Source organism: Microtus oregoni, unplaced genomic scaffold, assembly GCF_018167655.1.
Source record: "Microtus oregoni isolate MIOR12 unplaced genomic scaffold, Mior012 000005F_ref0000423, whole genome shotgun sequence".
Taxonomy (NCBI): domain Eukaryota; kingdom Metazoa; phylum Chordata; class Mammalia; order Rodentia; family Cricetidae; genus Microtus; species Microtus oregoni.
This window is the reverse complement of record NW_024543064.1, coordinates 24,392,401-24,406,657: the sequence shown is the minus strand read 5'-3', so window position 1 is coordinate 24,406,657 and position 14,257 is coordinate 24,392,401. Positions and strand designations below refer to the sequence as shown.

The 14,257-nt window shown below is 49.8% G+C and overlaps 1 protein-coding gene across 4 annotated transcripts in view; it reads left to right on the top strand.

Annotated features, from left to right (window-relative positions):
• Csmd2 (CUB and Sushi multiple domains 2) overlaps positions 1-14,257 on the top strand; it is a 560,352-nt gene that overhangs the window by 439,093 nt on the left and 107,002 nt on the right. For all 4 annotated transcript variants that reach the window (XM_041651748.1, XM_041651747.1, XM_041651746.1 and 1 more), the window contains 3 exons: positions 48-250; positions 7,271-7,462; positions 11,236-11,374. In XM_041651748.1, the coding sequence (XP_041507682.1) occupies positions 48-250; positions 7,271-7,462; positions 11,236-11,374 (534 nt within the window). The remainder of the gene's footprint in view (positions 1-47; positions 251-7,270; positions 7,463-11,235; positions 11,375-14,257) is intronic.

Genomic DNA, 14,257 nt, shown 5'->3' with positions numbered 1-14,257 from the left:
AGAGAGCAGTAGAGTCTGGAGTGACCACCTGTCTCTTCTCTGTCCAGGCTGCATTTCCTTGTGTTTGACACAGAAGAGGTCCACGATGTGCTACGCATCTGGGATGGGCCCGTGGAGAGTGGGGTGCTCCTCAAGGAGCTGAGCGGCCCCATGCTGCCCAAGGACCTGCACAGCACCTTCAACTCGGTTGTCCTGCAGTTCAGCACGGACTTCTTCACCAGCAAGCAGGGCTTTGCCATCCAGTTCTCAGGTATGTGCTCGCCCGCCGCCAGTGCCTTTGAGCCCTCCTTCCTTCCATCTCTCTATCCGTGGAAAGATATTATTGGCATCTGCTATGTATCTGGCTCATGGTTTATTCAAACAACTGTGCTGAGGAGCCAAAAAAATGTATCTTATACAGTGAAGTGCTTGCCACACAGGCATGAAGACGTAAGTTTGAATCCCAAAATCTGTAAAAAAGAAAAAAAAAAGTAAAAGGCCAGATATGGTAGCATACAGCTGCCATTCAGTATGGATACCTGGGATACACTGGCCAGCTAAACAAGACTAGTTGGTTTGTCCAAGCCAGTGAGAGACTCTGCCTCAAAAAATAGATAGATAGATAGATAGATAGATAGATAGATAGATAGATGACAGATAAAAGTTTTTTTAAAAAAAAAGGTGGACAGCTCCTCAGGAACAATGTATAATGCTAGAGGTTGGCTTCTGGCCTCCATAGGTACATGCACACACACGCCCGCGCACACGCGCTCCTGAGTGCACACAAAAAATGTTTCCATGCATGCTGCTGAACTTACTCTGGTAGGGAAATCAGACAGACTAAGAGACACTCAGGTTCTAACCTAGAAGCGCATGAGTGGAGAAGAAATCCATGCTGCTGAGGTCACCATGTGTAGAAGGAGCAGCGGACTGCGCTCCTGCCGCCCTGCACCCGGCCGCCTGGCTAGCTTATACTCCGAAATAACAACACACAAACTGTATTCTTTTAAACACTGCCTGGCCCATTAGTTTCAGCCCCTTATTGGCTAATTCTTACATATTGCTTAACCCATTTCTAATAATCTGTGTAGCACCACGAAGTGGTGGCTTACTGGGGAAAAATTCAGCATGTCTGACCGGGTGGCTGGTTCCATGGCATCTGACTCACTTCCCTTCTTTCCAGCATTCTGTTTTGTTTACTCCACCTACCTAATTTTCTTTCCTATCAAAGGGCCAAGGCAGTTTCTTTATTTAACCAATGAAATCGACACAAAACAGACCCACCTACATCAGCCATGAGCATCAAGGAAAATGTTCTAGAAAATGTGTTATCCACACTCATGCCTGAAGAATGAATAGAAGGAACTCAGGAAATGAAAGAGTCTGAAGGATGGGATATTGTGCCATGCAAAGATACCACCAAGGTGGACATCAGAGGCTCTGTGGACTCCAGTGAGCAGGAGGGGAGAAAATAGCACAGCCCAGGTGCAAAGAACAGTGCGAGAAAGCAGTGGCTCCTGAAGTAGAAAGTGGTTCCTCGGGGTGACTGGAGAGAGGTGATGAAGAAAGACACATGCGCACTGGTGTGGGCCATTGATACCACAGGCCGCATGCTCTGGTTCTTTCTTGAATGCGGGTTTTAGAAAGGACTGGAAGCCAAGCATGAAAGAGGTTTTGGTGACCTTAGTTCAATTAAATATGCATGACAGTGGCCATTACAGAGATGCATGACAAAGAGCTCCCCCCAAATGGGCTACTCCCAAACACCAAGTCCCAAGGAGACTCATCTGCTCAGACGCAGTATCTCTGAACTTCCTGTCTCTCAACTTCCTGAGCAAAGAGTCTGTCTTGGTTTGTGCCAGCGCTTACCATAAGGCAGCTGTCATCATCACCATCCCCTCGGTCTGCTGTGCAGGGTGGGGTGTTTGCTTGACTCTGGGACAGGTGGCTTGGCCTCCACAGTCTCCTCTAGCTAGATCAGCCCCAGGTGCCCATGAGACTGTGGCAAGATGTCCAATCCTACTTCCAGCTCATCCCGACGTCTTTCTTCTCTGTGAAGACGAGCATTGATCACCATGTGTGTGGGAGGAAGGGGAGTCTCCAAGATCTGGTTAGGTTTCAGGTAGCTCCCACTTTCCATCATATAACTGACCCTCTGTATTTGAAGTGCTGTAACCATGGATTCAACAAATCCTGGACCAAAAATTTGCAGGGTGGGGAATCACATCTGTGCTGCGCATGCACAGACCTTTTTCTTAGGATTGTTCCCAATCAATTTAGGATAACAGTGATTTGCATATCATGGATTAGGTATTAGAAGTAATCTCCAGATGGTTTTAAATGCACAAGGGGACCACAAGGGGTTATATGCAAGAACTGCACCATTTCACACAAGGGACTTAAGCCTCATGGATCTGAGTATCCGTGGCTGGGAGGATGCCTGGGCCAAGTCCCTCCGGGATCCTGAGGGACACCAGGAGTTGGAACTTGTCCTCATAACATATGTGCAGTCTTCTGGCCTGGCATCTCCAGTCTATTCTTGAAGTTCCATGGAATGTTAATAGGTCCAGAAAGAACCACTCTGCGGGATCCAGTCATGTTAGAAAGAGGCTTGGTTGAGGCAAACCTAAGCAGATTATCTGAAACACTAACGCGGCTCCTGAAAGCGTTTGGTATGCTCACATTCATAAATTCAAAACATGCGCGCTAGGTCACAGTTTCCGAATGCATTTGGCCATGAGTGACTTTTTTTGAGGCCGTCTCAGGAGACTGGCATCTCATGGAGCAAACGTTGGCAACTGCTGGGATGAGCTATAGAAGCTATGGAAGGTTCCCTGCATACAGAGAGGAGAATGTGGAAGAGAGAGACTCCCGGGCACTCTCTCGGGGAAGGAGCAGCATGAATAATTAAAACACATGTGCATTTTCTCTGACTATGCCCGAGTTCGCGGAGACGGCTTAAAACAAAACGGCAAAAGGCTCACCATTGTAGATGAGTCTCCCACAGATTTGCATCATCTGACCTCCTCTGTGTCCTCGCTGTAGGCACGCAGGACTGTCCCCAGGCACCCTCTTCCCGCTAAGCCTCACTCACACAGCTTTATCGTGCCTTGCCCAACTTTCAGAAATCAGGATCTGTCCTGATCTCCGTTCTGAATAAGTTGCTGCAACCTCTGCCCCCCCCCCCAAGCATCTCACTTCTGTTTCTCTAGCACCAGCCAGTTCCAGCCCTCCTGCCTGTCTTGCGGTGGCACCTCCTTGGCATCGTACATCATAAACTATGAAGGCTATGTCAGACCCCTCAGGCTCCCTGGAGGATGTGTCTGCACAGGTGTTCAAATGCATGAAGTCATGAACAGAAGGGTTCCCCAATGTCAGCGTTTCCTTTGGCAATCGTATGCTGATCAAAGTAACCCCAGCTACATAACCTGGACTCCAAAAGGGCAGTGACAACCCGGCCCCAGTGCTCTGGGCATACCCAAGGTTCCGGAAAGGTCACCTTTCCTGTTGCTGTCATCAGTTGGCAAATACCAGAACTCCCCCTGGGAGAGGGAATGGCTTTACCACACATGAGCGTGAGCGTGCATGTTTGATGAGGGACTGGGCAGAAATACCAGGGATAATTAGCCCAAGCTTGGCTTTATTAAGTAAACACGACTAGGTAACATCTAACATCCTGTCAGTACCTGGAGGATCTAGCCTTTCCCTTGGAGGCTTTGGCAAACTGCTCAAATCCAGGAGCATTCAACAGAGAAAATGAAAACCCCGAGAGGTGAGCGGGCAGCCCGATTCAGCCATCTACAGAGCAGGCAGCAGCTAAGCTCCCCCTAGATGATCTCTTAGAGTTTTACAGAAACACAATGCCACAGACACCGTTATTAATCCATGGTGACCGCACAGGCTGTGTGGTTTCCCATACAAGGTCATGTAGTTCTTAAGTAGCAGAGCCTGGACCCAAACCCGTGTGTCCGATTCCCAAACCAAATTCTTAATCTTTGCATTTCTGTTGTCCGCCATATAAACAACCGTTCTGAGTGTGGCCAGAACCGGGAGCTGTTTTTTTTTCCATCATTTACATGTATACAGCACCCCATGACCCTGGGGATGAAAGCTAAGTCTGCTTTTAATTGGGAAGGCAGAAGACGGTTCTTATTTGACTTTCTAAATAAGTTCAGCGAGTGTCAAACGGCGATGATCTGTTCGCTCATTCATTCATTTATCCAGCAAATATTTACTGAGCACGGTCGTGTGCTGAGTACCGAATACCCTGGGAATACTATGATGAGCAGAATTGTCTCTGTTGGCAGAGAGACGCCCGAGTGATAGACAAGGACGAGGCAAACAAGTATATTAGCCAGATTGTTACAGATTGTGCCGGGACAAGAACTGAACAGGATAGCCTGGTGGATATGATGGGGGGAGTTAGGGAGTGAACCCAGAAAAGGGGATGAAGGAAGCCTGTCTAAGATGTGGTATAGAGCTGAAAGCTGAATGTCAAGAAAGCCACGGTGGAGCTGCCATAGAAGGGTCATTCCAGGCAGAAGGACCAGCAGCTGTGCAAGGTCCTATGAATAGGAAGTGGGGTGTATAGGGGATGATGTGGGGAAACTTTAAGGAATATGGCTTGAGCATAGGGATGGGACATCTTCGAAGTTGAATAAAACAAATGAATGTGTTTAATGATGCATTATCAGAAGAGGGGGACTTGAGGTAGGATGTCACCTGGGCATGGCGACACAAGGCTGTAATCCCAGTCACCCGAGAGGCAGAGGCCGGAAGAGGACACGCTCAAGATCACTTGTATGACTTAGTGAGATCCTAGCTAAAAACTGAAGACATTCAAAACAGAATGGTGGTGAAGTAATTGTCTAGTATGAAGAAGCCTGAGGTTCAACTCTTGGATCACTCTTTCCAAAGGTGAGAGGGTGGGGTAGGAAGGGAGGGAGGGAGGGAGGGAGGAGCAAATGAAGGAAGGAACAAAGGGAGAGGGACATGACAAAGAGAAGGAGGGATATAAGACTCCATACAGGGTCTTCCGGAGCATTTCCTGCCAAAGACTACAGTCTTCAGCCTTTGTGGTCCACATGGCTTGCCGTTGCAATTCCCTCTCTTCCTTCTAAGCATGAAGGCAGAGGTGGACACCGTGACCATTGCTTGCGTTTCAATAAAACTTTATTTGTGGAACTAAGTTCAGAGGCAGATTTGCCTTTGCGCTGTAGTTTGTCAACTGCATCCCAGATCTTGTATTGGGTGATACTGGTGACAGGTTTCCTGGGCTGCCACTTGGTGGTCATTTCTACTGGAGTGCTCCTGCTGAAAAGACAGAATGGTTGCCTCTCCCCAGGGGGTTGGAAGGCATAGCCTGTCGAGAATCATTTGAGCTTTCATGCTTTTGTGTAAAAACCAATGTGAATTGTATGTTCTAGGCCCAAACGGGTTCTTTTGTTTGAATATAGAATAAAATTTCCCAGTTGTGGGGTAGGGAGCTGTAAGTAAACCACGGAGCCTCCAGAAAATTCCAGTCCCTGGGATCGGAAGAGCGCATGCTGCGAAGGCCTTGCTGTCTCCTCTGGGCTGGGGAGGCAGCTGGGGTACGGGGATTGCCTGAGTTCTTTCTCTGCCCTCTGTTAGGCCACCATGTCTGCTGCATTTTCTCAGGCCACCTTTGCCCACGTAGTCATTCATTCCTTTATTAGCTGCCGTTCAACTCACTTCTTGCCTTGTAAACACTAGTCCCCTTTAGATTTGGTCAAGTACCTGATCACAACCATCTCCTAAGTTGCTGAGCCTTTTTTTTGCTTTATGTATGTGTATGTGTGTGGCATGTATGTGTAGATGCATGTTCTCATGTATGTATGCATGTCTTGTTTGGTATGGAAGTCAGAGTTATGTTGGGTGTTGTCTTAGTTGGGTTTCTATTGCTGTGAAGAGACACCTTGATCACAGCAACTCTTATAAAGGAAAACATTTAACTAGGGCTGGCTTGAAGTTTCAGAGGTTTATTTCATTATCGTCATGGCGGGAAGCATGGTGGCGTGTAGGCAGACATGGTGCTGGAGAGGTAGCTAAGAGTTCTACATCTTGACCTGCAGGCAACAGGAAGTGAACTGTCACACTGAGCGTGGTTTGAGCATATATGAGACCTCAAAGCCCACCTCCACAGTGACGTGCTTCCTCCAATAAAGTGGCACCTACTTCAACAAGGCCACACATCCTAACAGTGCCACTCCCTCTGGGCCAAAAGTTCAAACATGAGTCTGTGGGGCCATTCTTAATCAAACCGCCACCGGCATCTTCCTGGACTATGCTATGCTTTGGTTGCTGAGAATCCTGTACCCAAGACTCTCTAGTTTGATCAGCATAGCCTGCCAGCTCGTCTCTGAGATCCCATGAGCCTACTTCCCAAGAACTGGGACCACAGGCCAGCTGCCATGCCAACACAGTTTTTCCAAGGGTCATTTGGTCCTTATGATTTCACCACCAAGTCATCTGCCCAGCCCCCTGTCTAAGTTTTTAATACGGCCCAGCTGCTTAGGTTGATTTTGAGCTCTGCTCTGCCACTGGCTACAAATAGCTAATGTTTCCCTGAATGTGGCGCAGGACTAAAGGGTCCATAGAGGGAGGCCTGACCTCAGCAAATTCCCTGTGTCCGTTGCAAGAAACGACTCAGCACCCTAGCAGGCCAGCTCCAAAACCTTCCCAAACCCTTCTGCTCGGATACGTGGTATTGAAACGAGATAGCAAAACTTTGTCTGTGTAACAATGTTTTATTGAAAACGAAATTCATTTCTGCAGTCATAACAGCCCAATCAGGCTTAACAAGTATACCTCCTGCTAAATTAGTGGTTCTCAACTTTCCTAACGCTGAGACCCTTTAATACAGTTCCTCATGGCGTGATGACCCCAAACAGTATAAAACTATCTTCATAGCTACTTCATAACTGTAATTTTGCTACTGTTATGAATCGTAATGTAAAAATCTGATATGCAGCCCTGTGAGGGGTCGAGACCCACAGGTTGAGAACCACTGTGCTAGATGACTATAAATGATGTTCACGGTGAGGTATTGGTCCAAGGGTGACAGTGACATCCATGGGGCATGTTGGAGGCAATGGTAGCGAGGAGGGCCAAGGAAGATACGCTCATAGCCACCACTGATGGCAGCAGTGGGAAGGTGACAGTGGAGATGGCTAGCAAGGGCAGTGACAGACAGCACTGCTGGAAAGACGTGAGCCTGCTGGCTGCCAGACACTGAATCAGCCCCACTGCCTCTTCTGTGTTCTTGCCTCAGTGTCCACAGCGACATCCTGCAACGACCCTGGAGTTCCGCAGAACGGGAGTCGGAGCGGCGACAGCTGGGAAGCTGGCGATTCCACGGTCTTCCAGTGTGACCCAGGCTACGCGCTGCAGGGGAGTGCGGAGATCAACTGCGTTAGAATCGAGAACAGATTCTTCTGGCAGCCCAGCCCGCCCACATGCATCGGTACAGAGCAGCTGAGGGTCCTGCTTCTTCCTCCAGTCTTGGGCTTGTGGGCACCAGGCTCCTTCACACAGGAGGCACCTGCCTTTTGAGCCTGGGCCAGGAGTTTTAGAACAGAGGAATGGTAGAGAAAACCCAGTTTTCCTACCACACTCACAGGCACACACACACACACACAGACACACACACACACACACACACACACACCACTACCAATGTTACGCTTTCAAAAATTATCTCAGAGAGTTGCAAGCCTGTCCCTCTGTCCCTGTCCCATCTTTCTATGGGGGGATGGGTCAGTCACCCAAGGCCAGAAGATAGCAGGGGGCAAAGGAAAGACATTTGTTCCCCCTCTCTTAAGGAATTGTTGACTGGCTGGACTGGGGTTCCTGAGATCTGCCCTGTGTCTTTAAAAAAATCTTTAAAAAGAAAAGGCTCAAGGTAACTTTGCTTACAAAGGAAGGGGAATCTATAATCCTGCCTCCATGTATAAACCTGTACTTGAGACAGGTACGGGTGGGGAGACTTAAAAGGAGAGGTGGCAAGGAAAGACAGAGAGCAGCCAACCCCCAGCTGCCCACATGCCCCAGGTGCCCACATGCCCCAGCTGCCCACATGCCCCAGCTACCTACATGTCCCAGGTGCCCACATGCCACAGGTGCCCACATGCCCCAAGTACCCATATGTCCCAGGTACCCACATGCCCCAGGTGCCCGCATGTCTCAGGTGCCTGCATGTCTCAGGTGCCTGCATGTCCCAGCTACCTACATGTTCCAGGTGCCCACATGCCACAGGTGCCCGCATGTCCCAGGTGCTCACATGTCCCCCTGGGTAAAATAAACTTGGTCATTGCCTGTGCCCAAGGCAGGTGAGTGGCAGGTGGACTCAGAAGAACAGAGAACTTATGGCCTCTGAGTCTGTACATGTGCCGGGCTCACACTAGACATTTGCTTAGATAACCCCATTTAGCTTTTCCCTGCAGCTCTCTGAATTTAGCACCGTTCCCTCATTATAGCTACAGAAACTGAAATAGACAAATTTGGATATCTTGTCCCAAATTGCATTGCGAAGAAACACAAGAGCCAAGATCCCTGCCCACGGCAGGCTGAACAGAAAGCCTCTCCGTTCCCACCACCCATGCTCCTATCTGCTAGAGATAGATTTAGGGACTGCCTGTGACCTCTCCCAGCTGCGTCCACACTGGAAGGTTCCGTGGGAGTGCCTCCCTGACACCTGAGGCCTTAGCTTTTCTGGTCCCGGCTCTGGGGCCTGGTGCTGAAAGGGAGACACTGAATCCCTTTTCTGGGTGGAAATGGGTTTAGCTGGGCTCAGTGCTGGGAAGCAGGTTTGCAGGGACAGTCAAACCCAAGTACAGGAGAGGATCTGCCACCCATTGGCTCAGTGGCCTCAGAAAGATTGTTCAGCTCAGCCTGGGATGCTCACTTGTGAGGGAAAATAATATTCCCTTGTGGCATTAGGGAGTGTCACCACACCCAGCCCTCACCTCATCAAATGTTGTCTCTTTTCTTTCTGCCCCCAATTCCCTTCTTGGTTTCCTATTTCAAATCCTTGGGCTCCCTTCTTCTCCTTGAGCCAGAATCCCATTGGCAGTGCTGGGGGCGGTAGTTCTGCGGGGGAAGCATCCAGAGGCCCCTTCTGAAGTCCCCTGTCCCCTAAGGTTATGGCCCTCTAGTATACTTTCCAGAAAATAAGTCCCACACCAGCATGCCCCAGAGAAGGTCTGTGCTGGACTGAGCTGGCGGGCTACAGTTGGGCACCGAGTAGGGCAGGAGGTTAATTCCGCTTCCATTGCGCACTCTTCCTCACGCAGCCTCCGGGAGTGTTCCTCGGGCTACAGAATAAATGTCTTTGCCTCTTCTCACAAACAGATTGGAAATCCCAGTGATAAGCCCCTCATTTTCAGCTCCTTGGCAGTCTGCCACGAATGGAGCTCGCTGGCCTTGATGGTCCTGCCTTACAGAAGAAAAACAAAGGAAGCAAGCAAATATTTGTCAAGCATCATCTGTGCTGGCTGCCGGGCTAGCCAGGATCACAGCGAAATCAGCACATGCACTTAGAGCTCTGGCTCTGGATTCCGTTTTCCTGAGTTCAAGTCCAGAGGAGGAGGCTGACTATGGAGGCAGGAAGTGCAGGCTTGAGTCTCAGAGTGACCAGGAGAATGACTCTACCTCTCTGGGCCTCGGTTTCCTCTCTGTGTATCATCCAGGAGAGTGTCCTCCATCCTCATCCCCAGCTCACTGGACTGTCAGTGAGACTGAGTGAGTGGACACGTCATCTGAGGTGACTGTTCTCCTCAAGCGTTTCTGGGCTCAGCATGGTTCATAAGATGTGTCTTTCCATGAAGAAGACACCTTCTCCACGAGTCCTCCGGGCTAGAGCCTCTGGGGCCTGACTGGGGACTTTACCCTTTTCAGGCACCTTTGTGGGAGCTGACCAAATCAGCAATGTGTTAAGCAACTCAGCTCTAGTACAAGCCAAGAGCCACTCCTTGGTCCACCCTTCGACCCTCTGATACATACTTTTGCCCCACCCCCACCCCCTGCGCAGACCTTACCTTCCTGCAACCTCTTTGTCTATCTTGTGCCTTCTGGTCACTGCCTATCTTGTCCTTCTGGTCACTGCCTATCTTGTGCCTCTGGTCACTGCCTATCTTGTGCCTTCTGGTCACCTCTCACAGCTGCTTGCACTCTAATAGACCCGCCATCCACGACCAACTTTGGTAGTGCCCTTGGTTTCCAATCGAAGCCATCATCCAGTCTCCACCAGCTTTTGGCTCTTGACTCCTTATGCTCCCAGCATCTGCTCTGCTCAACACCGTGTACCACATAATCACTGGCTAGGATGCAGGGAGCTGCTTGGGACCTGCAGAGACTGAAGAAGGCCCCTGGGAAAGTAGCTCGGTAGATTCTTGGCCACCTTTCCCCATCTGCTGAGAAGCCCATCAGTCTAAGAGAGGGTGGCCACTGTGGACTCGTTAGGGACCGGAGCACACTGCTTCTGATGAGGTGCATACTCATCCCTAGGCAAGGAGTTTGAGAGGCTGGAGGGCATATGGGCTCCAAGCAGATGCCAGCAGAACTGGCAGCCAAGGAGACCCACAGTGCTTGGCAGGCAAGCATGATGGTGTTTTCCGCTCCCTGTGATATCCTGTATCACAGACAGATGCAGTGAACACCCCTGAGGCGCTCCTGAATTCTGGACACAAGACAGTGGGAAGATGCCAAGTAGTTCATGTGCCTGACAGACCACGACGACACTATTTTGACCATGAAACCTCTCCATTAAGCATCACAGACACCCTCCTAGGAGAGACATCACCTCTTTTCACCACTGAAAGATGCAAGGCCAGAGAGGTTAGGTAATTTCCCTTAGGTCACAAGCAGGAAGAACCTGATATTGATTTAAAATACCTTATTGAAGATGCAGCTCAGTTGGCAGAGGGATAGCCTAGCATGCACAGAGCCCTGGGTTCAATCCCCAGCGTCATGTCAAATCAGGTGTGGTGGCAAAACCACCTGTACTTGGGTGTTTGCACGTGGGAGGCAGAGGCAGGAAGACCAGGAATTCAAAATCATCCTTTGCTACATGGCAAATTAGAGACCAGCCTAAGCTACATAAGCCCCTGTCTCAAACCATAAAAACAACAACAATAATATTATTGTTGACTGAGGTGAAATGAACATAATATAAAATGACCCATTTTTAAGTGACCAGGTAACGGGAACAACCTTACCCTTGCCTTCTTCTCTCCTCAGCTCCTTGCGGGGGAGACCTAACTGGGCCATCGGGAGTCATTCTGTCACCAAACTACCCAGAACCCTACCCACCAGGCAAGGAGTGTGACTGGAAAGTGACCGTCTCTCCGGACTACGTCATCGCCCTGGTATTTAACATGTATGTACCTTCCCCAGGGTGGGAGACCGAGGGGTTTTGAGAAGCTAGGGGGTTGAGGACTTGGGTGCTCAGGTGAGTATTCATGGGTGTGTGGCAGAGTTCTCAGTTCCAGGGGTAAGACAGAGATGGAGACGGACAGGGTGTCCAGGGTTGGCATTGGCCGCTTCTCTGTCCCAGGCCCTGTGTCAACAGAATCTTTGCAATAGTTTCTGAAGCGGCTAACATTCTTTCTCTTATACTTCTGGAGTTACTAAAATCTGAAAAAAAGCCCCACCTGGGTCCCCCTTCCCTTCCCCCACTGCGTGTCCTCTCCCCAGGGCCTGCCTCCATCCTGATGCCTTGAAGATCTCCAAAACCTTTCCACCTAACCCATGCCCCCCACCTCTGTTCCATTCTCAAGCAAGTCTCCATAGATCTGCCCTATCCTGCTTCCTACCCCTAGGGGCACCCAGAGCCACTAAAGCCTGGCTGCTGCCCTGACAATCCATTTAGGGACATTTCTGATTAAAACAAAACCAAACCTCCAGCATGGCCTGGGGAAATGGCTTAGTCAGTGTTTGCCATACAAGCCCAAGACTCTGAATTTAAAAGGCTGGGCACAATGGCCCATGCTTGTAATCTCGGTACTGGGGAGGCAGAGATAGACATCTCCCTGGGGTTCCCAGGCTGGTGAGAAACTCTGTCTCAAAAACCAAGGTGAGCAGCCCTTTGGGAAACAATGGCCTGAGTTGGGCACTGTATGTGTGGACGTATGCCAGCAAACTCCCACGTGTCTTCCCCTCCATCCTGCCCCTGCCTGGCTTGAGCCTTTGTCTCCCATCACAATGGTGTTCTAGTCTTTCTATTGGCCGCTCTGTCCCGACGAGCCTTCCAACGTACTTTCTCCTACACACATCTTAAAATCAAAGAAACAAACAGGTCCCTTATTTCTTTATCCTTCACTAAATCTCTTCTGCTTGTAAGCCAGTCTGAATTTCTGAATCTGGCTCCTCCAATCTGGCACACACCCTCCCACGCACTGTAGCCTCACCCCTGCTTCTGTCTCCTGGTGACTTTTCCCTCCTTGTCTCATTGTTGCGAGTCATTTCTTTGCCCAGAATAAACCCAGTCTGGACCAACATGAAGACCTTAGTGATTCCCTCCCTGGAGACTGTGCATTTTATGGATCTTACAGTATACACTCCTGGCCATTCTGTACAGTCAGGAGAGGGAGCTACTGTAGCTGTGGTTTTTGTGTTTAATGAGTAAATTCATTAAGTGTACAGCAAGCTGATATAAAATAATAATGAATGAACAAGAGTACAAACTGTCATTAAATCAGGCACTCGAAGCACCCAGCAGAAATCAGCTGGGACGCCTGTTTAAGGCAGCGAGCTGGAGATTCCGGTAGAGCCAGTCCCAGATGGAGCAGAGTGTCCCTTCTGGTGAGGTATTCAAGTGAGAGAAGAAAGAGCAGCAGACAGAGACAACACCTTCAAATAAGATGCTCACAGCATCCAACAGAAACCAACTGAGAAAGTTGAGACAGCTGGGGTTCCCAGTGAGCTTTTGGCCCATGGATAAGCATCTCATGGCTGTGTGTTTTTGCCCAGTGGGTGAGCATCTCATGAGTGAGCTTTTGCCCATTGGGTCAGCATCCCATGACTGTGAGCTTTTGTCCAGTGGGTCAGCATCTCATGGCTGTGAGCTTTTGCCCAGTGGGTGAGCATCCCATGGCTATGAGCTTTTGCCCAGTGGTTGAGCCTTCCATGGCTGTGAGCGTTTGCCCAGTGGTTGAGCATCCCATGGCTGTGAGCTTTTGCCCAGTGGGTCAGCATCCCATGGCTGTGACCTTTTGCCCAGTGGGTCAGCATCCCATGGCTGTGAGCTTTTGCCCAGTGGGTGAGCATCTCATGAGTGAGCTTTTGCCCATTGGGTCAGCATCCCATGGCTGTGAGCTTTTGTCCAGTGGGTCAGCATCTCATGGCTGTGAGCTTTTGCCCAGTGGGTGAGCATCCCATGGCTATGAGCGTTTGCCCAGTGGTTGAGCCTTCCATGGCTGTGAGCGTTTGCCCAGTGGTTGAGCATCCCATGTCTGTGAGCTTTTGCCCAGTGGGTGAGCATCTCATGAGTGAGCTTTTGCCCATTGGGTCAGCATCCCATGACTGTAAGCCTTTGTCCAGTGGGTGAGCATCCCATGGCTGTGAGCTTTTGCCCAGTGGGTCAGCATTCCCTGGCTGTGGATAGACTTCTGCTGTCTCTTTCCCACGGTAGGCACTTTTGTGTCATAGGATAACAATAGTGGCTTCTGTTGAAAATGGCTCACCTTCTAGTGAGTCTCAAGGACCGTGTTTTTACTCCCTGGGTTTTTACTCTCGAGCTCTTTCGCCCTCCTCGTCACAGAGTTAGGGGAATGCTGCTCATTCCTGGATAAGGAACTTGGGGGGGAGCACTGGATCAGAAATGCAGGAGTGGGGAATGCAGCCCCATTTTGAGTGTCAGCTTCTCAGAGAGCTCAAGCATCACATGGCAGTCTACCAACGTAGCGACCATTACAGTAACAGACCAGCCGCTGCTTCTTCCAGCACCAGCAGCTCTGGAAAGCAAGGCACGTGTGAGCATGCTCCATGTCCCTGGCACCAGACACAGTTAGGCATCTGGAGGGGGCTCAGTTAAAAATTCAGTGACATGAAGAAGGTAGGGACAGGGATAAGCAGAAAAATGCTGGTTCCACCAGCGTACTCATGCCTGTATTCCCAGCTCTGAAGCAGGATAGCAAGGAGTTCAAGGCCAGCCTGGGCCACAATATAAACCTGTCTCAAAAGCACAGCAAAATTATACACACACACACACACACACACACACACACACACCAGATCATTCTATAATTTGTGACCAAGACAG